We start from the raw sequence: 27,990 nt of genomic DNA on the forward strand, positions 1-27,990 counted from the left end.
ATTCCATTTCTTAATGGAAATTCCAAATATCTAATTTCTTGAATATGTTAACCAGCTACTTAATTTTTCCCGTTTATTTTGAAAATTCATAACTTGAAAGAATTGTATTGTGAACACTGATTCATAATAAGCTCTCTCCTCAAACTGCCTGTTCCCATTTGCTTTTTCTCTGTTTCTTTTTCTCCCTTTTGGAATCTTTCAGAAGTAAATTGCAGATTTTATAATGCTGTATCCCTAAATACTTTTGCATATTGTTTGTAAGAACAAAGACATTCTACTAAACTAAAATCATTGTCACATTAAAGAAATTGAACATTGATCTACAATTATGTTATCAAATACATAGTTCATATTCATTTTTCCCAGTTGTTTGACAGATTCCTTGCTTTTTAAACATTTTATTTTCCCTAATACAGGATCCACTCAAGGATAATGCATTGTTTTTAGTTGTTACATCACTTTAATTTCCTGTTTTTTTTTTTTTTTTTAATGATAGTGATATTAAAAAACAAATTCAGGCCCATTTTATCTTTGTTCTTAATATGACCCACTCACTATTTTGTCTCATTGTTTTCTCGTGATAGTGTTTAGCTTAAGCCGTTTTTGGAAGAATTCTGTATGAATGAAAAATTGTTGTTTTCAGCAGTGAAAGTGAATCACATTGACTCACTTAAAATCTGTTTGTCCCATTACTGGTGATACTAAATTTTATCATTTTGATCGAGACATCACAGTTATTTTAGTTCTCATTTGATAATTGCATTATCTAGATAAGTTATTTTCTATTGTCTGTTTCTACCCCCAACCCCCTCTTTTGCTTTTATTTGATAAATACTGGATATATTGTTCATGAAAAGTTGAGATAATCAGTGATGTTTTTCTCCTGAAGTAATTTCTTTTGTTTCTGACGTGTTTTATCATAGGACAAGATTCCTTTAGTCTAAAAAGCCCTTAGATTTTGATAGGGATTGCACTGAATCTTCCCTGTAGCTCAGATGGTAAAGAATCTTGCCTACAGTGCAGGAAACCTGGGTTCGATCCCTGGGTCAGGAAGATCCTCTGGAGAAGGGAATGGCAATCCAGTCCAGTATTCCTGCATGGACAGAGGAGCCTGGCGGGCTAAAGTTCGTGGGGTTGCAAAGAGTCAGACACGACTGAGTGACTAACACTGCTACTGCTGCATTGAATCTGTAGGGAACGTTAGCCAATTTCAACAACTGTAGAAGTCTGATTTTTAAACTTAGAATGTCTTCATTTATTAGTGTCTTCTTTAATTTCTTTCACAAGTATTTTGTAGTTTTCAGTGTAACAACTTGCTTTATTTCTGAATATTTTGTTCTTTTTGGAAGCTCTTGTATATGTGGTTGTTTTCTTAATTTCCTCTGCACAGCTTATTTATTGTCAGTATTTAAAACAACTGATTTGGGGGTGTTGACTTTGTATATTGCAACTTTGCTGAATTTCTTTATTATTTTTAATAGGTTTGTGGGGAATCTTGAGTATTATCTACATAAAAGATCATGTCATATGTTAGCAATGATCATTTTACCTCTTGTTGTCCAACTGGAATGCCTTTTGTTTCTTTTTCTTGCCTAATAGCTCCGACTAAGAACTTCCAGTACTGTGCTGAATAGAAGTGGGCATCTTCTTTTTGTCCCTGAGTTTTTTAAAGTTTTTTTAAGAGTTTTGAAAAGTTTTCAGTCTTTGAACACCGAAATGATGTTCATTGTGGGTTTTTCATATGTAGTCTTTATGTTGTGACAGTTTCCTTCTTTAATATACTGTTGATTTCGGTTTTCTACTATTTAAGTTTTTTCTTTTTTCCATCAGTATTCCTAAGGGGTATTGTTGATTTGTAAGGGGTTTTTTTTTTTTTCCTTGTAGTATCTTTGTCTGGCTTTGGTATAGGGGTAATGGTGGCCTCATAGAATTGGGAAATGTTTCCTCACTTTTTCAGTTTTTGGAGTGAATTTGAGAAGGATTGGTGTTAATTCTTCTTTAAATATTTGATAGAATTCACCAATAAAGTCATCTGGGCTTTTCTTTGTTGGAAAGTTTAGATTACTGATTCAGTCTGTTCACTAATTATAGTAATATAGTCTATACAGATTTTCTATTTCTTCTTGATTCATTCTTGGTACATTGTATATTTCTAGGAGTTTGTCCATTTCATCTGGATTATCCAGCTTGTTAGTGTACAGTTCATAGTATTTCTTATAATCTTTTTTATTCCTGTAAAATTAGTAGTAATGTCTTTACCTTCATTTCATTTCTTTTTTCTTAGTTAAAATCTAGCTAAAGGTCTTCCCAGGTGGCTCAGACAGTAAAAAATTCACCTGTAATGCAGAAGACCGGGGTTCGATCCCTTGGTCGGAATGATCCCCTGAAGAAGGGAATGGCTACCCACTCCAGTATTCTTGCCTGGAGCCTGGCAGGCTACAGTCCATGGGGTCGCAAAGAGTTAGACATGACTGAGTGACTAACACTTTCAAAGGTTTGTCAGTTTTGTTAATCTTTTTCAAGAATCAAATATGGTTTTTCTATGTTCTATTTGTCTTTGTTCTAATCTTTATTATTTCCTTTCCTATTCTAGCTTTGGGCTTAGTTTTTTCTTTTTCCTTTTTTTCTAGTTCCTTAAGATATAAAATTAGGTTGTTGATTTGAGATATATTATTTTCATTTAAGTATATATGTATAGCTATGAATTTCCCTTTTAGCATGTTTTTACTCCATCTTGGATGTAAGTTTTGGTATGTTGTATTTCCATTTTCATTTGTCAAGATGTCTTCTTAATTTCCCTTCTTTGACCCATTGGTAGTTCAATAATTGATATTTAGTTTTTTCATATTTGTGAATTTTCCAGTTTTCCTTTTGTTAATTTCCAGTTTCATTTCATCTTGCTTTATTTATTAATTTGGTTGTGTGGCATCTTAGTCGCCACATGCGGGCTCTTTGTTGCATCGTACACATCCTTCTTTGTGGCGTGAGGGCTCAGTAGTTGCAGCTTGCTGGCTCTGGAGCGCAAACTCAGTAGTTGTGGTGCACAGGCTTAGTTGCCTGGCAGCATGTGGAACCCCAGACTAGGGATCAAACCTGTATCCCCTGCATTGGCAGATGAATTCTTAAACACTGGACCATCAAGGAAGTTCCCTTTTTACATTTATTAAGACTAATTTTGTGGCCTAACATTTGGTTTATCCTGGAGAAATTTTAGCCTTTTTGAGGTACATTTCCTGTTTACTGTACTGGCCCCAACTGGAAATCTGGGCTATTTACCAGTCCTCTTCCTTGGTGAGCTCTGAATTCCACTTTTTATCTCCCCATTCTTGTGAGATTCCCCAAAACTCTTCAGCTTCTTAAGCTTCTTGTCTTCCATTTCAAATACGTATATAAATGCCTTGAGAGGAGAGGTAGAGCCAAATATTAGGCTGAACTCTCCTCTTTCTTGTCTCTGGAATCAGTAGCTCATGTTCTAGATGTTTTGGTAGTTCTGATGTCTTCAAACTAGTTCTTTTGATATTTAATTCATTTTTTTCTATTTGTTTTTGGCTGGAAAATTGGTATAAAACCAGCTAGTATGGTAAAACCAGTGTTGAGATACTTGATTAGTGCTATGAACGTTACAGCTTTAGGTTGTTTAGGGAGCATGTAGTGCATGAAACTAACTCCTATATATTAAAAAGCTTCACTATGCTTTCCAAAAAAAAAAAAAGTAATTTAAATTTTTACAAAAAGGATTTTATGATAACATCTGCATCTTCATTTTTTAAATGTATACCTTGGGAATACCTTATATTAGGGCTGCAAATTCATATTTATTCTTAAAGACAGTTCCAAAGGACATGTTAAATAATATTCAGACATCATCAATGGTGCTTGAAAAATAAGTCTTTGCATCCGTACACCCAAGTTAACAGTTCTGCAGAGGGACATAGCTGTTCTGTTTCGTTTTGTCTTTTGGTTCTGCCCTTCATTTTTGAGATCTCTATTTTTAAGGATATAAGGGTATTTGTCAGAAATACAGATAAGATTTATAGAGAAATACAGATAAATATTAATAAGAAAGATACGATTGATGTTTTCGCTAGTTTCTGCCATTCAGATTAAAGCACAACATGACACTGCACCATCAATGCATTTGTCCACAAGGATTCTAACCTGGTGGGTTGACAGATTTCACTAGAGAGAAAGACTTCATACTAGTTTAATCTAATAAGCAGTACTGAGTTTTGTTCTGTTTCTTAAACACAGATATAGGAAAACCACACAAAGCAAATGTATAACTTGTTGAATTACGGTAGATGTTTTGAGTGACTTAATCTTCTTTCTCTCCCTGTTCTGTACAGGACTCTGGGTCATTTGACCTCTTGAGTTTCCCTACAGTCTTGATTTTGTTTATTGCGTAGTTAGGATGCAGTTCTACTTTCCTGTGTATTTCCTGCAGATTGCCACCTGGATCCTGAGGCTTAATGAGGTGCAGGTTTGTTCCTTTGTCCTTGTGGTGATCTGCTCTTTCAACAGGAAGCACATAATATCTGATTGTCTGTCTTCATGATCTACTACTGTGAAACAAATTATCCTGAACTCCCAAGACTTTGTGACTTAAACCAGAAACCATTTCATTGTATCTCATACCTTTGTAGGTCATGAACGTGAGGAAATTCAAGCAGGGCTCTGTGAATGATTCTTCTCCATGAGGCTTCATTTGGTGGATGGACTCTTCTGCACTCTGAGATGACTTCAGTTACATGCTTGACACTCTGGTGGCAATGGCTGGAAGACTTGACTTAGTTGGGCTTCATTTGCTTTCCATGTAGTCTTAGGCCTCTTTCCATTGTCGCTCTAGCAGAGCAGTAGTCTGAGTTTTCTTAATAGTAAATGTTAAAGAATTTAAGGGCTTCCCTTGTGGCCCAGGTGGTAAAGAATCTGAGTGCAGTGCAGACCTGGATTCAGTCCCTGGGTTGGTGAAGATCCCCTGGAGAAGGGAAAGGCTACCCACCCCAGTATTCTGGCCTGGAGAATTCCATGGACCATATAGTCCATGGGGTTGCAAAGAGTCAGACATGACTGGGTGACTTGCACTTCAAAGAATTTAAAACCACCACAGTAACCAATGAATATTTTGGGGAGATAGTTTGTTGTATTGTATCACTTATCCATGAATCTTGCTTGTAGCAGTTATTTCTGAGGTGTTCTAACAGTGGTGATTTTCTATTCCCCTCCTTTCCTTTTATTAACTAGCATTCTTCTGTTAAAAAAAAAAAGATGTATAATATCCTGCAAATAACCTCCCTCATTTATTTAGTTGTTACTCACATCAGTATGTACTCATGGATTTTGTTTTATTTTTGAGTTATCCAATAGTATCATAATTTGTTACTCCCAGGTTTTGTAGTTTAGGCCATTGAGAGCTTTTTCGGTTAGCACTTATGTCCTTTAGTTTTTAAAATATTTTTCTGGCCTACTTTCCTTGTAGTGATGCTATTCTGCTCATTGTCGTCCCCGCCCCACCCTCACCCCCCATTGCTATATATATGGCATTTGAACTCAGCGGTTTCTTTTTTGTGAAATTAGTTTTTTTTTGTTTGTTTTTTTTTTTTACCTTTTAGAAGGAGGCATAGCTAAGGGAGTATTTCCAACTTCATAGAGCTTCCTTTTCTGTTGTTTTCAGATAGTATTTACAGATATGTTGGTTTGATTTCTAAGATTTCCTAGCTTTGTTCCTTTCTTTTTTCCCTTTTGTCTCTGTTGTACTTGTTCTGTATGATATTCTTTTCACAGCAGTTTCTCCTCATTTGGGGCCTTGCCCTGACTTCAGTTTCAAGAATTGATAGAGGCTAGATGGTTCCATCTAGCCTCTTATGTAGGCCTGTTTTACTCACTTGCTTTTGGATTGGGCAAAACCTTTCTGTTTTCAGCTGCAGTCTTCAGATGGTTTTTCTGTTTTCTAGTGACTGCCTGTTGACACTTTTGATGTTCTCTCCTCTTAGATCCATTAGATACCTTGTTGTTTCTCTCTACTTCTGTTTTTACTAAGGTTGAAACAGGTCTTACAGATGTCACTGGCATGTCCCCATCCACTTATGTTTTGGGGTTCTTGGAGATAACTAGATAATACCTAGTTTTGTTGTAAATGTCTATAGTGTTTTGGTTTTGGTCTTTAATTGCTCTTGTTTTCATTAAAGCACTTATGGTTATTCTAAGGCTTGCTATTGGCTATTTTTTTAAATATCAATTTGAGCAAGATATATTTTGATGGCATGTTAAAGCATAGGTATGCTTAGGTTATTGGTTAGATAATGAATGGCTAAAAACTATGTGGCTTAGAAGATATTTTATGACATGGTAGTGATAAAAAGTACAAAAAATTAATAAATACATTTTATCAAGAAGGAAGTTAATGTTTCATGCTTGGTTTTCATCAACTTATTACTTGATTAAAGCTAAGTTTTATGTCATTAAACATTGTGAGTTTTAGAGTCTCTTTTCAGTTTACTTTGGGAACTTATATAGGCCATTTCTTTGACTTTCCAATTATCTTTGGAAAGATCTTGAAGAATTGTTGTGTATTACTTGTGAAGTGCTGTCTTCATAAGAAATTAAGTAGATAAATCTATGTGATCTCTCTCTGTAGTTGGCTCTGTTATTGAATTGAGATTGAAAAAAATTTTCAGTCTGTTATTACCAGCCCATTTTAGCCTGTTCCCATGAAGAGGCCGGAGAAGGCAATGGCACCCCACTCCCCTACTCTTGCCTGGAAAATCCCATGGGCGGAGGACCCTGGTAGGCTGCAGTCCATGAGGTCGCTAAGAGTCGGACATGACTGAGCGACTTCATTTTCACTTTCACGCATTGGAGAAGGAAATGGCAACCCGCTCCAGTGTTCTTGCCTGGAGAATCTCAGGGACGGTGGAACCTGATAGGCTGCCGTCTATGGGATCGCACAGAGTCGGACACGACTGAAGTGATTTAGCAGCATGAAGAGGCAGTTTGGTGTAGTTTATCAGTTGTTAATTAGTTGCCTACTTTATACTGAATGAGTTTGTTCCCAGAGTATCTTTCAAAATAAAACTTTTTTAAGTCTTACAAGTTTTTATAACTTGTAAAAAAGAGACCAAATTTACAGAGACCAAATTCTGTGCTTTCATTCTATTTATTATTTCCATAGATGCTCCTGTGAAAATGATTTTAGTAGCATATATAGCACTTTGGCAGATATAAAAACATAAGAAAAGTAAGTATGTGAGATAGTTTTTCTGCTGTTTCAGTCAGCAACTAAATATTGAAATGTGAGTGAGTGAAGTTGCTCAGTCGTGTCCGACTCTTTGCAACCCCATGGACTGTAGCCTACAAGGCTCCTCTGTCCATGGAATTTTCCAGGCAAGAGTGGGTTGCCATTTCCCTATTTAAATATGAAATACCAATGTATTCTCCTATTTATGGATATATTAAGATAGCTTCCAAATACAATTCTCAGAGTGAACAAAAGCTTACTTACTTTAAATGGATAAGAGAAGAAATATCCAACTTATGGTTAGCATTGGGAGCTATACAAAGACATTTTAGTTTTATTAGAAACTTTGAGACATTTTTCTTTATACTCTCCCCCTCTACACAATTAATAATTCTAATCAGCAAGGCTTAGATCTCTTTATTCAATTGATAACTTTCATGCCTTCCTAGAATCAGAAGATTTTAGGTAGTACTTTTGTTGAGCTCAGCCTATAAAAATATGCAGTAGTTTAAAGTTTTGACTGAATTGGTTGGTAATTTATCCTTCAGATTTTTTCTTTCATTATACTTTAGTCTAAATAAGTTTGTATGTGTATTGAGGTTGCATGGCATTAAGGTTGTTTAGAAAAGTAGTTTTTATGACTTTTTTTTTTTTGTCCCTTTTAGGTTCATGCATGGGAGATTTCAGACCAGTTGTTACAGATCCGGCAAGATGTAGAATCATGCTATTTTGCTGCACAGACCATGAAAATGAAGATTCAGACCTCATTTTATGAGCTCCCCACAGACTCTCATGCCTCTTTACGGGACTCATTACTAACTCATATCCAGAACTTGAAAGACTTGTCACCTGTTATTGTAACGCAGGTAAATCCTATGCTTCTCATTAGGAAAATTTGTAAGGCTATTTGGATTTATCAGGTTAATTTTGATTAGCAATGCTAGGCCATGAGAAGTGATGTTAACTTTTTAAAGACTCATTGCTGTATTCTTAGAAGTGAATAGAATGTGAAAAATTTAACGTGAAAAATTTAAATCTTTGTATTTATCTTAGAATTCATTTGATATCAGACTAACTTAAATAACAAAATTGAGGGAGGTGTTTAGGTTTTCACAGTCACGTTATGTGTGTGTGCGCGCATACACACACACACTCTTATTACTTTGTAGATGATAAAGTACTGTCCTGGGTCAGAGGTCTACGTAGTTGCCTTTTTAAAAATCCTTTCTGGACTGATTAGCTATTAAAAAGTCTCATGAATGAAATGGTAAACTAGAGCATCTGGCCTTTCCACCTTAGATAGGGAAATACATTACAAAGGAAAAGTGGACGACACTTCAGTGAATACATACTCACATGTGTTCTCTGCCTGGCATAGAAATACTCTTGAAGAGAAAGGAGGCTTTTGCATAAGACTTCAAGATAAGAAATTAAAGGAGAAGGGATATGGCACTCTATTACTGAGTGAGTCAAAGGGCTGACTGTCAGTAGCTTTGGGTTTTTGACAAAGTATATTTTATAAGTCCATGAAGTTCTATGGTATTGCCAAATAAAAGTAAGTATTGATATAGTCTGAGGAAAATCTACAGTCTGTTCTTTCTGACTTCTTTTTGTTATGTTTTAATTTGGTTTTTCATTTTTAAAGGTTAAATTTTAAATCCCAGCAATTTGTAGTTAGCCCAGAAGAATTTACATGATACATAGCTGTATGAGAAGAAGAGTGGTATCGCAGTCTAAGTTGTCATATTGTTTGGAAGAAATTTAGTTTCTTTGCTTTCCAGTTAATATTATTGGTAACTGTATTTCTGTTCACCTGTCTATTCATTTATTTAATCTCTCTTTTTACTCAGCTGGCCTTAGCAATAGCAGACCTTGCCCTACAAATGCCTTCCTGGAAGGGATGTGTACAGACATTGGTAGAAAAGTAAGTAGCTTGTTTTGACTATATGCTGGCGTTTGGAATTACCATTAACCTACATAGAGAAATTTGTTAGCAAAAGCTGGACATTTGGATTATTTCCCCCAACTTTCCAGTATTCTTGCCAGGATAATCCCCTGGACAAAGGAACTGGTGGGCTATAGTCCCTGGGGTTGCAAAAAGTCAGACATGACTGAAGGGACTGAGCATGCCCAAACTTTTGGCATAGATTTATTTATTATTAACCTTTGTTACAGTATAAGAAAATGATTTAAAATTTAAATACTCCAGAAGTATGTCATGTGGAATGTTAAAGACTCATATAGTTTACACACACACACACACACCCACCCACACCCACCCACACTCTTCTTGAATTAACTACAACAAAAAACCTTTGTTGTCTTGTGGATCACTCCCACTAACTGTCATATCAATGGTCTTTATAAAGATACAGTCAGAATGTTTATTCTTACTAATTGGGATTCATTTCATGTCTATAAAAAGGACAGTATTATTTTTAGATATATGGAGCTTGCTGCTTTGAATAAAGCATTTCCTCATGATCTTGGCAAGATAATCTTGATATTTGCTTGCATTTTGGCATTTGGTTAGGAAATTATTTTTAAACAAAGTGGATGTCCTTTTTACTACCAACTATAGTGTGTCATTCGGAGAAGGCAATGGCACCCCACTCCAGTACTGTTGCCTGGAAAATCCCATGGACGGAGGAGCCTGGTAGGCTGCAGTCCATGGGGTTGCTAAGAGTTGGACATGACTGAACGACTTCACTTTAACTTTTCTCTTTCATGCATTGGAGAAGGAAATGGCAACCCGCTCCAGTGTTCTTGCTTGGAGAATCCCAGGGACGAAGGAGCCTAGTGGGCTGCTGTCTATGGAGTCGCACAGAGTCGGACATGACTGAAGCGACTTAGCAGCAGCAGCAGCAGTATAGTGTGTCATTAAAACCTTTATGTAGATAGTTTATTTTTTGTTTTAAGAAACTTTTTATTGATAATATTATGCGTGCTCCTTGAAAAAATTCTAGCAGTATGGAAGCTTTCAAAGTAAAAAGCAAATATTTTTGTCTCTTCCTATTCATATATTTTATAAGTAGCCACTATTAGTGACTGACTGTATAGCCCTCTAGAATTCCCTTTAAGCATTTTAAAATAAAGAGATGTATATGTGTATTAATATGCATAAACATGTATTTTCTTCAGCTATATGTATTAATATGTTTCATATACTTTTTTCACTTAATTGTGGACATCTTATGTTATGACATAGATACTCATTATAATGTCTGTTTATTCTCCATTGTATGATATCTGTAACCTTTTTTATCCTAATATGAGGGACCTTTACATTTTCCCAGTATTTTTGCTATTATTAAAAAAAAATACTTGTGCATATACATCTCCATGTGTGTGTGAGATTTTTCTGAAAGATAAATTTCTGAAAGTGGAATTGCTGGGTCATAAATTATTATGCAAGTTGAAAGTTTGATTTCTAGATGTCCTTCCAGAAGAGTGTGTCGGGTTTTTCTCCCCTTTAACTATAGTGAGAATTCTACTTTGTTGTCATGGGTTATTCTGATGGCTGTTTTTATCTTATGTGATTGTGTATTTTTGGGCTCTAAATAACTTATAGCTCTCCTCTTTTCTTACCTAGATATAGCAATGATGTAACTTCTCTGCCTTTTCTGCTGGAGATCCTTACAGTGTTACCTGAAGAAGTACATAGTCGTTCCTTACGAATTGGAGCTAATCGGCGTACAGAAATTATAGAAGATTTGGCCTTCTATTCTAGTACAGTAGTATCTCTATTGGTATGTTTGAAATACTGAGTTATTGCCTATGTGCAAAAAGCTTTGGTGGTTATTTTGTAATTCAGTAGCACTATTGTAAAATAGCTTTCTTAGCAAAATTTGGCAATGATAATACTATGGCTTTTATATAACACTTTACAGTTAAGAAGTACTTCAGAAACTATACTTTTTGAGCTTCTAAGTAATGCTGTCAGGGTGGTATTGTCTCCATTTTATGAATGAGAAACAGGTTTTAGAATTACACAACTGCTAATTCAGAATTTGAACTCAGGTCTTCTGATTACATATCCCTTGTTCTCCTCCTTCCTGCTACCAGCTGTAGGCTCTTGAGTAAGGACTGTGCTCCAGGAACTGCATATAAATTTAATTAAGGAAAGATCCTCTCTAAGGGATAAATTGAGAGTTTTTGATAGGGTGGTGGTACAGGACTTTACTTGACCTTTGAATAATGTCATAATTATAGAATATACTGTTCTTTAATAAAAAATAGTTAAATGTGCTTGCATCCTTTTTGATTAGGTGGAAATTTTAATGTCCTCAACCAGGGTAGGTAAAGTTACGGTCCATGGGCTGTTTGTAGATGAAGTTTTACTGGGACACAGTCATGCTCGTTCAGTTACATGTTGTCTGTGGCCATAATTTTGGGCTAACAGCAGAATTGAGTAGTTTTTGCAGAGACCATATGGTCTGCAAAGCCTAAAATATTTACTATCTGACCCTTCTGTGGAAAAATTTTGCTGATTCCTGAACTAATAAATGGTATTAAATTGATTATTTAGCCCATATACCATTTTTAGGTTTTGCGTCCAGGTCAATTTCTCGACAGTGTGGTTATAGTAGATTATTTTTCAGGAATGTATTTCAGTATTTCAGCATCATAGAACTTTTCATTTGAAAAACAAAGTTTTGTTTAAAATTGTGTTCATTAGAAGTTCATTGGAAAATTACTTTTTTAAGTTAAATGTGTTTTCAATTAACCATTTATTTTAAAGAAATCGTGTAATAGAAAGTTAGAAAATATAGATAATCAAGTTACATTCAAACCATCTATCACGCTGTTAATCCTTTAGTATGTATCCTCTGTGAACATGTATACAGATTTTGAAAATCCAAATGAGAATATGCTTCACCCACCCTTCTGGAGCCTGCTTTTCCAGTCCTCCAGCTTCATCTTTCCATTTCAGTAAATTTTTGTATCATCTAATAAATACCTAGACCATATTCACATTTCCTGAGTTGGTCCTAACATATTATTTGTAGCATTTTTTCATATCAATAACTAGTCTAGAACCATGCCTTGTATCAAGTTGTTATGATCACAGTCCCCCTTCTTCATTTTTTCAAAATGACACTGATTTGTTGAGACTGGACTAGTTGTTTTATAAAGCATCTTCTTACTTCCTGGATTGTCTTTGTGTCATTTAGTTTGTTTTTCTGTTCTCTATAATTCCTCTAATCGGAAGTTACATCTAAAGCAGCCCTACTCAGTAGGAATTCCTCAAGAGAATTAAGCCTTAAATGCCCTAAGGCGTCTACAGTTTCTCCTATATACCATTCACAGGATGATTGAGAAAATAGACACTCAAATCATTTTCTGCAGGACTTAATTCTTTCCCAGGAACCTGGTAAGAAAGACTGAAAGACTTTGATAGGTTAGTTTTAAAAGGTTAAATATTTTTAGCTAGAAAACAACTTAGATATTTCCTGCTGCAATTTATCAGAAGATATACGTTTTGGTTGACCTTCTAAAAGCATCACTTTGGTTAGTGATGCTGTGCTAGGATTGACTAGATTAGAATGATGACAGTTTGATTCTTCCATTTATAAAGTTTGTTTCTCCCCTTACAATATAATGCAGTTTGTATGAATGTTAAATTCTAAGTTTATAATCCTTACCTTAATAATTCCATCGTGGTTTGCAAAATAAAGTTTTGCTAATTCTTTCTTTCTACATGTATATTAACATTCTTCTAAGTTCCCACTAGAAAGACAGGATGAATCTTTAATTTTTGATTATTCTGTTTTCTCTATAAGGATTTTGTTTTTAAGATTACTTAAATGTTACTTTTTCTCCTTGACTTTCTCTTTATGGTGTATTATGGGCCCATGAGTTTCATTGATTCAGGGTCTTTGCTTAAGTTATCCTTTTGATGCTTTAAATGTTACAACTTTGGCCACTGGAGCACATCTTTATTTCCTCACAGAAAAAGGTAACTAGTAATCATCTAGTTACTGCTTTGCCCCAGATCTAGAACCCTTGGTTCCTTTTAGTATCAGTTTGGGTCCAGTCAGGAGAGAGAAACCACCTACTAATTTATTGGGACTATTCAATATAAAGAATGTTTAACTATAACAGGTATCTGTAGTAACAAGGGATTGTCTAATAAGAGGTAGAGAGCTCTAAAGAGTATACAAATAAAACAGATACAAGGAGCAGTCATTAAGGTCAAGGCTAAGATAGAGTTTCTAAGGAAGGAAGAGTTCACCCCTCTCCCAGGACTGAGATTCAAACCCTGTTGGTGATGGTTTGGTCATGGTAAAGAAGTCACCGTGGTGCTGCATGCCACTGAAAATCTCTCCTCTCAAACTTGCTAAAAATCTGCTTTCTAGGAAGGCCAAGAAAGTTGTTAGGGAAGGTATCTCACCAGAGGCACTCTGCAACAGAATCAGCGGGGTGTGGGAACGCCAGAGGAGGCTACTGGCCACTGTGTAATGTAGGCACCGGAGAAGCTAAGTGCACTGAATCTGTTGCTAAAGAAGAATGTACATTCCTTAGGGGCCAGGAGCAGTTTGCTGAAAAACTGTTGGTAAGGATGAGAGTTGGTGCTGGAGAAAGTGCTGGCCAATAAGCTGGACACCAGAGAAACTATCAGTCTGGGGCTGAAGAAGCCGCATGTTCTTTAGAAGGCTGCTTAGTGAGCACACTAGAATCAGGAAGCAAAACCCTTTTCCTTCTGCACTTTCTCTCTAGTGACCTTCCGACAAAAAGTTAGTACCAGCTGGCACGGGACAAAAATATTTTAAGGGCCCAGATCCATTTTCACAGAGTAGTTCTAAAAGGGTGAATTTGGAGCTGAGAGGCAATAGTTCTGCAGCTGGCCACAGTCTTGCCTTTTAACTTAGCTCCCATAGGTGCTCTTTTATACATATTTAAACACCAGTGCAGTGGTGTAACAAGCAGATAGAAAATATGGAACTACTACAGTCCTCACTTATATTGATTACAAGGCTGTAATTGGTATATATGGCTTTTTTCTTCCACAACTCATTTCATGTTTTCTCTGCTGCTATAGGTTGAATATTTGTGTGTGCCCCTGCCTCGAAATTCATATGTTGAAAACGAATCTCCAAGGTGATGGTATTGGAGATGTGGCCTTTCGGAGGTGATTAGGTCATGACAGTGGAGCCCTCATGAATGGGATTAGTGCCCATATAAAAGAGACCCCAGACAGCTCCCTTCCCGTTTATGCCATGTGAAGACACAGTAAAAAGACAATTGTTTATGAAACAAGGAGCAGGTCCTCAGCAGAGACTGGTACCTTGATCTTGGACTTCCAGTCTCCAGAACTGTAAGAAAGTTTCTATTGTTTATAAGCCACCTGTTCTGTATTATTCTGTTAATAGCAGCCTGAATGGACTAAGACACCTGCCCTGACCAGAAACTTAGCTGCTTAGGATTCTTTACTCTGTGAATTTACCCAAGACTTCATTCCCAAAAAGTCTGAGCCCTCAATCATCCTGCCTTGTGGATTGTTGTTTCTATAGTTTTCCATTAACCTTTTGGGCATGGAAGTAACAAAGAGACTCCCTAGAAAATCCTCTGGGTTCCAGACCTAGAACTCCTTGCTTTGATTATATAGAAGCAATACAGTGTTTCACTGGTAATTGTGATTCGTCACTCTAGTCTGTAAAATAACTCCTTTTCCTGTTGGTTCAGTGGCATAAGAAGCTCCCATTGTCCAGGTGGTATTTTTATGTTCCAATTCACTGGAATTATTTTTGAGTTTCCTATTGGAAACATACTTTCTTTGGGACCCAGATCTCCAAACTAATAGAGCTCAGAGTTGCCCATTACTGTACTTCCTTTACTCTGATATGAGTTTCTTGATTTGCTATGATACCATCATGGTTAGATGTGGTATTCTTTGAGTCTATGAATGATAATGTTGACAGAAGCATTATAAGCAGGGAAGACGGTTCTATATCCAGAATTTGTGCCTATTCCTATGAGAACAAATCTCTGCTTCCTCCATGATAGAAGCCAATATAATCAGTGAACCTGGTCTCCGTGGCAATTGGTGCCACTGGGGACTCAGTGTTCGTCTCTGCTGTTGACAGACACTCATCAGTATTGTTTACCTGTTAAGCCTTGGTAAAGTGGAAATCCATGTTAATATATGTTTAGCCTCCATCCCTACTACTCTGGCCACTTTGTTTGTGAGCCTATTGAGCAAGCACTGGATGGCTAGGGAAAGAGGCTGACATTGTTAGAGTTTGTCATTTTGTCTATCTATCATTGGGATATAGTGATGCTCTGGTGGGTATTCACATCAGGCAGAAATCTGTGCCCATTTATATGTCATTCATATACCTCTTTCTCAGACTTGCTTGTCACCAATCTTCCAGTCTTGTTTCTGCCAAATCCCTGATCATCTATCCAAATGATTGACAAGGGTCCATGAATAAGTGGCGATCCAAATTTCTTTTCATCTCACTGCAGACATGGTGGACAACTATACAGACTGCTTGAAGTTATGGCCACTAGGAGGGTTTTCCTTCAGCATTGGCCTTCACTGTGGCCCCGGAGTGGGCCTGTAATCCTATAGCTGTCTGCCTTCAGGTGGTACCAGCATATGCAGATCAATCTGTAATCCAAGCTTGAATGTTTTCTTCAGTTATCCAGTTGTAAGGAACATCCCAGGAGGCCACAAGCATGGACTGAAGGGGATGAATCAATGTAAGAATAAGTGGTGTCAGAGAATCTGAGCCATCTATACTCATGTAACATTTTTGTAGCTTCCAAATCTTCCTGTACTCAACCTCTTTATATCATTTTCATCTGATGACAAGTCTCTTGTTATGCATGCCCAATCTTAAGGCTAGGTAGTTCAGTCAGTACTTAGTTCATGGTCGGAAGGTCAGGTCACATAATCACCTGATGTCCTATGGATAGGCCTGCCCAGCTCTTATAGTAAGCCAGAAGCTGATTTTCAAAAGACAGATAGTTACCTGTAGAAGAGTGCATAGATTTGTTCCAAAATTCTAGATATTTGTACTATGATGTTCCTATTGGTACTTCCCAGAGACTCCATACACTCACTAAATGAATACTCTCAAGAAAGTATACTTGTGTCAATGTTTGGCTCAATCTAGTGTTATAGTCCAGCCTTCCTCAGTCTAACACCTTTCTGCGTGTTTCCTAGGTTTCTTTAGACACATTTAAGTGAAGTTTCACAGTTGTATTGGTGTATAAGTTGTTTCCTCCTGTTCCCCTAGAACATTCTGAGATTTGACCCTAGTTTATGAGTATTATTGGGGATGTTTGTGGAAGGTGTTGAAGAGATTGGGCATCTTCTTTCAAGGCCTCTGTCTCAGATGGGGTTATTACAGGGCTTTGAAGCTGAGAAAGGCTTGTCTCAGACACTGGAAGGCAGAGGCTACTTCTATTGGTAAGGGAGACTCAGAGTGACTTGGATTACCAGTTTCATTAGGGTCCAACTGGATGTCCCCATTCCAAACTTCAGAAGTCTGCTGTTTACCAGTCAATTTCAGAACTTTGACATGAGAAACTTGGTAGGACTGTAAATTCAACTGTTGTTTGTAATTCAGCAAGCCACACAATTAAATTTTGTATATGAGTTTGAGCAATATTATAAGAGCTTCATTTAGAGCTGTCATGGAATGCTAGTCATGTTGCTAGTTCTCAGACTGTGACTTGAGCTGGGTTAACAGACCAAAGCTTGTAATTTTGTAAGCACTCAAATGACTAAAAAAAATTCAGCAGCCGTGATAGTCCTTATAGTTATTATTACTGCCATGATGATCAAGTGCATTTAGCTACTTGGACTTGATTTAGCACTTCATCGTAATTGATGACAGGTGATATCATCATGGTATCTGAAAAATATTGATATACCTTGTGGGACTTAATAAGGTCTATAAGTCTCTCGTGTCTTTTGTCTTGTTTTAGGACTGAGAGGATTAAATTAGTCCACAATTACCAAGAAAAATATGTACTTGGCTGTGATAGAAGATACTAAAGACTTCTTAGAACTTTTTTCATTTAGTTCCCCCATTTTCTCTTTAATGTTTTTATTCTATCTTTTTATTTTGTCAGTATTACACTTTGTGGTCCATTCAAATGGACTTATTCCTAAATATTGTATTCAACTTTTAAATTTTTTAAAAATATTATTCTTCTTGCTCTTGAACTGAGCCTGGACTCTTAATATTTTTCTCCCTTCATTTATTCTCCATTTTGTTAATTCAAGATCAATTATTATTTGTTCTTATTCAGTCACTAAGTCCTGTCTGACTCTTTGCAAACCCATGGACTAGAGCACACCAGGCTCCTCTGTCCTCCCCTCTTTCCTGGAGTTTGCTCAAGTTCATGTCCATTGAGTCAGTGATGCTGTCTAACCTATCTCATCCTCTGCTGCCCCTTTCTCTTTTAGCCTCAACCTTTCCCAGCATCAGGGTCTTTTCCAGTGAGTCAGCTCTTCACATCAGTTGGCCAAAGTATTGGAGCTTCAGCTTCAGTTCTTCCAGTGAATATTCAGGGTTGATTTCCTTTAGGATTGGCTGGTTTGATCTTCTCGCAGTCCAAGGGACACTTGAGAGTCTTTTCCAGCACAATTCGAAAGCATCAATTCTTTGACACTCAGCCTTCTTTATGATCCAACTTTCACATCCGTACATGACTACCAGAAAAACCATAGCTTTGACTGTACATGAACCGTTGTTGGCAAAGTGATGTCTCTGCTTTTTTAATACACTATCTAGGTTTGTCATAGCTTTCCTTCCAAGGAGCAAGCGTCTTTTAATTTCCTGGTAGTAGTCACCATCTGCAGTGATTCTGGAGCCCAAGAAAATAAAATCTGTCACTGCTTCCACTTTATCCCCTTAGGTTTGCCATGAAGTGATGGGACCAGATGCCATGATCTTAGTGTTTTGAATGTTGAATTTCAAGGCAGCTTTTTCACTCTCCTGTTTCACCCTCATTAAGAGGCCCTTTAGTTCCTCTTCACTTTCTGCCATTAGAGTGGTATCATCTGCATATCTGGGGTTGTTGATATTTCTCCTGGCAATCTTGATTCCAGCTTGTGACTCATCCAGCCCAGCATTTCAAATGATGTACTCTGCATATAAGTTAAATAAACAGTGTGACAATAAATAGCCTTGTCATACTCCTTTCCCAATTTTGAACCAGTCAGTTGTTCAATGTCCAGTTCTAACTGTTGCTTCTTGACCCACATACAGGTTTCTCAGGAGACAGGTAATGTAGTGGAACTCCCATCTCTTTCAGTTTTCCACAGTTCATTGTGATCCATAGAGTCAAAGGCTTTAGCACAGTCTGTAAAGCAGAAATAGATGTTTTTCCCTTGCTTTCTCAATGATCCAGTGGATGTTGGCAGTTTGATTTACCTTTTCTAAACCCAGCTTGTACATCTGGAAGTTCTTGGTTCCTGTACTGCCGAAGCCTGTCTTGAAAGATTTTGACATAACCTTGCTAGCATGTGAAATGAGCACAATTGTACAATAGTTTGAATATTCTTTGGCATTGCCTTTCTTTGGGATTGGGATGAAACCTGACCTTCTCTAGTTCTGTGGCCACTGCTGAGTTTTCCAAATTTGCTGACATTCTGATACAACACTTTTTTAACAGGATCATCTTTTAAGATATTTAATAGCTCAGCTTGAATTCAATCACCTCCACTAGGTTTGTTTGTTGTAATCCTTCCCAAGGCCCACATGACTTTATATTCCAGGATATCCAGCTCTAGGTGAGTGACCACACTATCATGGTTATCTGGGTCATTAAGTCCTTTTTTGTATAGTTCTTCTGTGTATTCTTGCCATGAATACACATGAAATGTTCCCTTGATACCTCTAATTATCTTGAAGAAATCTCTAGTCTTTGCCATTCTGTTGTTTTCTTCTATTTCTTTGCATTGTTCATTTAAGAAGGCCTTCTTGTCTCCCCTTGCTATTCTCGAACTCTGCATTCAATTGGGTATATCTTTCCCTTTCTCCCTTGCCTTTGGCTTCTCTTCTTCCTCAGCTATTTGTAGAGCCTCCTCTGACAGCTGCTTTGCCTTTCTTGCATTTCTTTTTCTTTGGGGTGGTTTTGGTCACTGCCTCCTGTACAATGTTATGAACCTCCATCCATAGTTCTTCAAGCACTCTGTCTACCGAATCTAATCCCTTGAATCTATTCATCACCTCCACTGTATAATATAAGGGGATTTGATTTAGGTCATACCTGAATGGCCTAGTGGTTTTCTCTACTTACTTCAGTTTAAGCCTGAATTTTTCAATACGGAGCTCATGATCTCAACCACAGTCAGCTTTTTAGGTATTGTTTTTACTGACTGTATAGAATGTCTCCATCTTTGACTGCAAAGAACATAATCAATCTGATTTCAGTATTGACCATCTGGTAATGTCCATGTGTAGAGTCATCTCTTGGGTTGTTGGAAAAGGGTGTTCTATAACCAGCATACTCTCTTGATAAAACTGTTAGCCTTTGTTCTGTTTCATTTTGTACTCCAAGGAGAAACTTGCCTGTTACTCTGGATATCTCTTGACTTCTTCCTTTTGCGTTGCAATCCCCTGTGACGAAAAGGACATCTTTGTGTGTGTGTGTTTGTGTGCTAGGAGATGATGTAGGTGTTTAACGAACTGGTTAACTTCTTCAGCATTAATGGTTGGGGCATAGATTTGGATTACTGTGATGTTGAATGCTTTGCCTTGGAAACAAACTGAGATCGTACTGTTGTTTTTAAGATTGCACCCAGGTACTGCATTTTGGACTCTTTGTTGACTATGAGGGTTACTCTGTTTCTTCTAACAGATTCTTGTCCACAGTAATAGATATGCTGGTCATCTGAATTAAATTCTCTCATTTGAGTCCCTTTTAGTTCACTGATTTCTAAGATGTCGATATTCAATCTTGCCATCTGCTGCTTCTCAGTGTCCAGTTTACCTTGATTCATGGACCTAACATTCCAGGTTCCTGTGCAATATTGTTCTTTATAGCATTGAACTTTACTTTCCTCACCAGACACATCTACAACTGGGTGTTTGCTTTGGCCCAGCCAGTTCAGTCTTCCTGGAGCTATTAGTAGTTGTCCGTCCATCTTGAGTGGTGCTGTACGGCATGGCTTACAGTTTCATTGATTTACGAAAACCCCTTTGCCACGACAAGGCTGTGAAACATGAAGGGGCTGAGATGATGAGTGCTAAAGACAATTCTCTTGTTAAGATTATATTAATACAGAAGTGGAATCTAAGAAATATAGTTGTTTCTGAAACATATGTATCTTTGAACCAGTCTCTGCCTCTGTGTAGCTCAGCTTCTCAGGTTAGAAAGTGGAGATAATAAAGATAATAATAGTATATACATACTTGTACAATTTTAGTGGAGGTTAAATGATTTAAGAGCAACAAGACAGTGTCTGGCAAGTAAAAAACACTTTTAACTGTTATTGCCATCCTTCTCAGTATCATATCTATAAAGTGATTGTAAAAATATTTCATTTTTTAACAATGTTTTAAATGTAAAAATTGGTATTATTTTTATAATTATTTTTTTCTTTTCAGATGACTTGTGTAGAAAAAGCAGGAACAGATGAGAAAATGCTTATGAAGGTCTTTCGCTGTTTGGGAAGTTGGTTTAACTTAGGAGTTTTGGACAGTAACTTCATGGCTAACAATAAGTTACTAGCACTCCTTTTTGAGGTTTTGGTAAGTAATGGCTTCATTTATGAAATGGCTTTTGTTTATTTCTGGCACATAGTCACTTAAACAGTAACTGCCCTTATGGGATATAAGAGTGTTTTCGGATTTTTGCAGTGTGAGTAGGAAGTGTATGGTAAGAAAGCAGCACTGTCCCTTCCTTGTTGCCAAATACCACATTAAGATATTATTTTTAGTGCTCAGAATATAATGTAGTTAGGTTTAAGAGAAAAGCAGTTTTATATGTAAATCATTGATTTACATATTAAAAGTCAAGTAACAAAAGTACCGTTGGCATCTTTTTCGTTATTTTTAAAGTATGAAGTTGTGTGTTTCTAATAATGACCATTGGGTGGTTGAGACAATTACAGATCAGAATATTATCTTCGTAGTTGAGATAGTTAAACATTAGGGTATGTATAAGATGAATTTTGGGTTTTTGAGATTAAAAGTCGTGTCTTTTTATATACTGGTACATTTCTTTCTTAAACTTTAAAAGTAATAATGGCTAGTAGTACATTCCTCTGTCTTGGTTGATGGGAGTGCTTAGAATAAGACTAGTTTTTAGAACAAGAAGCAGCAGTATCTCAAGCACAAATGTTAAACTGGTCTTTGGAGGTGGGTGTGACTTTGTCTCTTTCTCCCTGATGGTTTTCCTTCCATGAACACATATTAGGGTGGAAACTCTGTATTTCCATACTGGGTCTATGCTGGTAAACTATTTAGAAGATGCTAGCATGATATTAATTGATATCACTGGATTTAAGAAAGAAAAGGAAAATGGATTCTTCAAGGAGACGTTTTAGATATTACATATAATGTTTTTAGTGTATTTTTGCTGTCATTCTTGCATCAGAAGCTAAAATTCAGGAAAATTAAGATGCTAGTAATTGTTTTGCTAATCATTATCTTTGTCTCCATGTCTGTTGATGCCATACCTTAATGATAATAATTCTGATTTTCATCTCACCAGGTTGTGTGAAAGAGTAGTCAGTATTAAAAAATTTAGGTCCCACTTTTTTTTTTTTGAGTATATAAATATGACAACATATGAATGGAGGACAGTCTAAAATACACTTCAAACTTCAGTGATGACTCTTGGGAACTGAGATTGGGGTAAAGAACAAACCAATGTGCCAGATATATTGCTATTGTTTTCTCTATTGATCCAGTGTCATGACCAGTCCTCTGTTACTTAAGAATGTTTCTGGAGTCAGAGTCAAATATATTCTCATTCTTATATTCTTTCAGTGGTTTGCAGTCATGCCACATAAAACTAAATAGTTTGCTTTGTGCTAGGGCCTCCCTGGTGGTTCAGTTGTAAAGAATCTGCTTGCCGTGCAGGAGACGTCAGTTTGATCCCTGGGTCGGGAAGGTTCCCTGGAGAAGGAAATGGCAACTCAGTGCAGTATTCCTACCTGAGAAATCCCATGGACAGAGGACCCTGGCAGGCTATAGTCCATGGGGGTCACCAAAAGGGTTGGACATGACTTAGCAACTAAACAAATGCTTAGGCCAGGACCTTATTATATAGCTTTTTTTCTTATAGTTCTTTTAAAAAATATTTTAAAAATAATAATTGATATATACAAAAGAGTAAATTTGAACATTTATTTAACTTTTGAAACATTGTAGTACAATGAATATTTTTGAGTTCACCACCACTCAAAGAATAACCTAATGAGTAATTTGTGTCTTTGTGCTTTTCCAACCCTGCTTTTATAGCTTTTTACCCCCTTGGAGATTCTAAATGTCCTTGTGTTTTATTATTCACAAATGACCAGTATGCCTTACTAAATTTATCCAATCTCTGGACTATTTAATAGAACCCCTAGAGGCCTCCCTCCTTGAACTTTCTAATATGCTCTAGTTTGTATCAGTTGTGTCCATTTGTCATCCTGGGACTTTTCTTTACTCTGCTATGGATTGGATTAACCTTTTTTTTTTTGAGCCCATCTCAGATACTTTCCTCAGAAGGATATGTGGGAAATAAATACTGAGTTTTTGCATGCATTCTTGAGAAATGTTTTTATTTCATTCTTAATTAATGATTTAGCTTAGATATAGAATTCCAAATTCAATATTCTTTTTCTTCAAAATTTCCAAGGCCTTGTTTTCCTATATACTGGCAGGTATCATTATTAATGAGATGAGTAACTTGATTTTTGCTCCTTTCTAAGTTACCTTCTCTTTTCCCCAGAAGCTTTCAGAACCTCTCTTTAACCTTAGTATTCTGAAATATCAGAGTAATGTGTTAGGTTTGAGTCGTTGATACTTACTTGTTGAACCTTTTCACTTTAAATAGTACTTGAATATCAGAAAAAAGATGGAGAAGATTTCCATGGAAAATAGGGCAGGGAACACAAGACATTCCAGGAGGGACTAGTGAATGGGAGAAAACGTGAATTTTAGAAGTCATGTGACCATCCATGATTGAAGTACCAAAAGACAGATTTGCTTGGCAAATAGTCAGAAATAGGAAGATTGATGGATGTTGTCTTGTTGAAGGCCATGAATATTAGGCTGTTATGTGTATATAAAGTACATGTTCAGAAACAGGCTTTAATTGCTATCCTATTGGATTACAGCTTAATTATCTTACTTCCCTATTCCTGCTACCTCCCAGCAACAGGATAAGACCTCATCGAACCTACACGAAGCTGCTTCAGACTGTGTGTGCTCAGCTCTCTATGCCATTGAGAATGTGGAAACCAACTTGGCATTAGCCATGCAACTTTTTCAAGGAGTCCTGACATTGGAGACAGCCTATCATATGGCTGTGGCACGTGAAGATTTAGATAAGTGAGTAGTTATTAAGGGCAGGAGACCATACAGCCTGGGATTCTTTTAAGTCACCTTCTTTTCATTCATATTTTGCCACTGAAGCCCTGTCTCTAGCTTCAGTTATTCTTTAGCGTTTACAGCTAAAATACATACCAAATCTTAACTGTACCTTCAAGTTTTAACATCCAAAAATTTTCTCCAAATTATGGAAGGAAATGAGAATGAGATTGAAGAGACTTAAAGAGTCTTCTTCATCTCCAAATCTCTCAGACATGCTGCCACTTAAGTTTGCTAGATTAAAAAAAATAAAAACCTCCATTCTTCATGACCCTGTGTAAATATATACATTGCATCCTCAAGATCCTCTGCTATTCACCTCTGAACCAGGAGTGGAAATCAAATGCAGAGGGAGATGTAGTGATCATGTAGAATAGTAAGTTTTAGCACTTACAGAGGATAAGGCTCTAAGAGTTAGGGATGACCTTTGAAGTATCAAGTGTGATTGAATGGGAATTTTCTTCAGATGTTTTAATAATTGAGAATTGAACTGACTTACTTACATTTGCTTATATGTTTAAAAGTATATGATTTAAGGAACGATGTTTGCTGAGGAGATTGTGCTACACCATAGCAAATAATCACTACATGTCTCTTAGGCCAAGGATTGTTTCTTTATTTGATTAACTGTGTCTGTGAGTATGTACACATAATATACAGATATCTGACTTGGTGTTCTTATTCCTTTTTCCTTTACAGAGTTCTGAATTACTGCCGTATTTTCACTGAACTTTGTGAAACTTTTCTTGAAAAAATTGTTTGTACGCCAGGCCAAGGCCTTGGGGACCTACGAACTCTGGAACTGCTTCTTATCTGTGCAGGGCACCCTCAATATGAGGTAGTGTTTACACTATGCTAATGCCATTATTTTTCATTTGTATGTTGCATATTGTCTACATTCTATTATCTCCTATACAGCTTTTTATTTGTGGGAAATGATAGTTTTATTTTTAATTAATGTCATGAAGAGTTTACTCTGCTGTGAATTAAAAAAAAAATTATATGTCAGCTTCTGCTTTGATTCTTTTCTGTTTTCCTACTTGGTTTTAGCTGGGCTGACTGGTACATAGCATGAAGGAATCTGTTAGAAACAAAGCTTATTACTTTTCCAATGAGGCCCCCTCTCTAGCTTTAGTTATTATTTAGAGCTTTATAGCTTAAGAAATATACCAAATATTAACTGTACCTCCAAGTTTTAAAATCCAAAAATTTTCTCCAAATTATGGATGGAAATGAGAATGGGATTCAAAGGACTTAAAGAGTCTTCTTCATCCCCAAATCTCTAAGACATGCTGCCACTTTTAAGTTTACTAGATTAAGAGAAAAAAAAAACAAAAACACAACTCTATTTATTCAAAAGGCTTTATCTCCTCTTAATAGTATAAGAAGTGAGAAGAACTCCCAAGCTTGGTTAGCTCTATTTAAATAGCTTCATTTTGGATCTTTGATGGGAAAAGGATGGTAGGGCCCCTCTAAGGGAGGGGCCTAGTAGTTCTTGTGAGTCTCAGTGTTTTTTCTGTGATCACATAGAAGATAATATGTGTTTGCTTGACATACTTTCATGACAATATCTGGATTTTGTTGAAACTCAAAACAGTTTTGGGCAGAAGTATTGCTCTACTTAATAATAATCTCTCCTTTAAATAGTGCCACATATAAGATAAGCTGTGGTTTGTACAGATATTTGCAGGTTTATCTGCTGAGAGGTGTTTTAATTTCAAAAAAATAATTTCAGAATTTAGGGAAAAAGACTACATTTTAAAGAGATTTCTGTATATGTTTCTCTAAATTTAAAATTCAGTATACTGCTGGAGAAATTTTCTCAGGCCTAGACAGAGAATGTAAAGCCAGTCATCCTAAATGTTGAGTTTTGGGTCTAACATGGAAAGATAATTTGGGAAGATAATAATCTGCTAGAGAAAAAGGTGGCTGCTAAACTGGTTCCACTCATACTAGTTTAAAGTGTTTCTTTCCTGTTAGCCCTAGTAATAATAAAACTGCTTTCTTTTCTGATCCAAATAAACCATGTTTTCTCTTTCTGTTGATAGGTAGTAGAAATTTCCTTTAATTTTTGGTACCGACTAGGGGAGCATTTGTACAAAACGAATGATGAGGTTATTCATGGCATCTTCAAAGCTTACATTCAAAGGCTGCTTCATGCCTTGGCTCGCCACTGCCAGTTGGAACCAGATCATGTAAGTTTTCTTCTCTATTTAATCATGTCTTGATTTCCTCTTCTTTTCAGTGCTAACTTGAAAAGGAACTGAAAAGATAGAGAATAAAGCTAATGGAATCTGCAGGTTTTCTGTCATTCTAGCTTACACTGAGGAAGTCAATACCAGTTTAATGAAGAGTGCTATGCCTATGTAGAAAGAAATCAGTCCTGCTGAGTCAGTAATTCTTCTGGGAATTCACCTTAAATAATTCTGCTGAAGAAAAAAATTGTTATGTACAAGGCATTATCTATAAATGTAAAATATGGTAAATCCATTTACAAGAGTATAGAAGAGGAAGTTCCTTGGTTAGGAAATTCCAGTGGTTAGGACTTGGTGCTTTCACTGCTGCGGGGCCCAAGTTCAATCCCTGGTCAGGGAGCTAAGATCCTGCAAGCTGTGCTGTGTGCCCTCCCCACAAAAGAGTATTATAGAAGAGTTACATAAATTATTATGTAGCAACTTGATGGATCATAATGCAGCAGTTAAAAGTAATTACTTGACTTCTCTGGCAGCCCAGTGGTTAAGACTTTGCACTTCCAATGCAGGGGGTGCGGGTTGGAGAGCCAGGATCTCCTGTGCCATGCAGCCAAAAAAGTAAATGAAAATAAATAAAACCAAAAGAAACTATAGAAAAAATAATACATTTTAAAAATAATAACTTGAGATAGCAATAATTGGTATCCTAAATGAAAAAATGAAAATGTAAAATTTTATGCTGTGTATTTTTAATAGTATAAAATACGTGGTTGGATTAAAACTAAACACAAAAATGAAATATTTGTGTGAGGACATGGAAAATAACATGAGTCTCCCCTGAACACATAAGTGCAAATTTTTCTTTATATTACTTATGCTGATTTTATAATTTAAAATGTAGAAATAATCTATTTGCTTAGAAGAAAATATACAAGAAATATTATAAAATGGTTAATTGGAAATGCTTCAACCACATTCTTTGCTTAGTTATTTCAAATTTTATAGTGTTTATTTCATCATTTTGGTTGGGTAGTTTAATATCTCTGTCCTTCAGCCTATAAATTGGAGTGGATTTTTTTTTTTTCCTATTACTATTAAACCTGGCCTGAAAACTGTCTGTGCTCTATATCTTAATGTTAATGTTGTCATCTGAGTTATGGTATTTTGTATTTCCACAGAACTTTAGTGATGATTTAGTTCAGTGGTTTTCACTACTTTTTTTTTTAAACTGAGGAATCCTGTCCTCAGGATTCCATAGTGCTTGGAAGCATGATAAGTAAAAAAACACAGAGTTACTCTGGTTTAAATGGCTGTGTTTGCTTGATCCCTTTCTTCTCTCTGCTAGTTCTGTGGTACCACTTCCCTTGTAGGTAATTCCATACGTTTGTAGGTGTGCCGTGCTTCATAATTCATTATCTCATCCGAGTCAACCATTATTTCCTCCTCATTCCTTGACTTTAATTTTTTTCATCTTAAAGCAAGAATGTTGAATTAGATTAGCAATTCTCAGTAATACTAAGGGCTTTTCCCAGAAACTCATGGTCCAAGATTCTTATACATACCCATAACATAATTAGTTATGTTAATCTCATAATTAATCTCATAATTAGTAAACCTTAGTGTACTCACAGGGGGATATTAGAGTAAGGAAAACTTCAGAAGCATGAAATGTGAATGATCTCTGTATTTTTTAATGAAAAAATTTAAATATACAGCAATGGTGAAATAATTTTACAATGAATATCTGTATACCTGCTGCCTAACTCCTACCATTAATATTTTATTACACCTGTGTTATGTATCTGTGCACCTATATAAAATTCTTTTTAAAGTCTAATATTCTGTTGTGTGTCTAGTTGTGGTAATGGTTGATTTTGGTAGATCTTGAATCATAAAGTTTCAGAGGCTTATTCAGTAATAAAAAGCTAGACTTTATCTACTATAGATAGACTTATATTCTAGAACACTTTCCACCTCCACCACTCCAGATTTTTCCAGCAACAGGCAGGATGTAGCT

The 27,990-nt window shown here is 36.3% G+C and overlaps 1 protein-coding gene across 3 annotated transcripts in view; it reads left to right on the forward strand.

Annotated features, from left to right (window-relative positions):
- The window catches only part of TNPO3 (transportin 3), a 79,371-nt gene that overhangs the window by 18,156 nt on the left and 33,225 nt on the right, over positions 1-27,990 (forward strand). For 2 of the 3 annotated variants that reach the window (XM_027539033.1, XM_027539034.1), the window contains 7 exons: positions 7,900-8,100; positions 9,085-9,158; positions 10,827-10,983; positions 20,806-20,949; positions 23,567-23,742; positions 24,481-24,619; positions 25,830-25,976. In XM_027539033.1, the coding sequence (XP_027394834.1) occupies positions 7,900-8,100; positions 9,085-9,158; positions 10,827-10,983; positions 20,806-20,949; positions 23,567-23,742; positions 24,481-24,619; positions 25,830-25,976 (1,038 nt within the window). Of the gene's footprint in view, positions 1-7,899; positions 8,101-9,084; positions 9,159-10,826; positions 10,984-14,459; positions 14,553-20,805; positions 20,950-23,566; positions 23,743-24,480; positions 24,620-25,829; positions 25,977-27,990 lie in introns of those variants that run through there. The other variant, XM_027539035.1, reaches the window with a different exon arrangement.

Source organism: Bos indicus x Bos taurus, chromosome 4, assembly GCF_003369695.1.
Source record: "Bos indicus x Bos taurus breed Angus x Brahman F1 hybrid chromosome 4, Bos_hybrid_MaternalHap_v2.0, whole genome shotgun sequence".
NCBI lineage: Eukaryota > Metazoa > Chordata > Mammalia > Artiodactyla > Bovidae > Bos > Bos indicus x Bos taurus.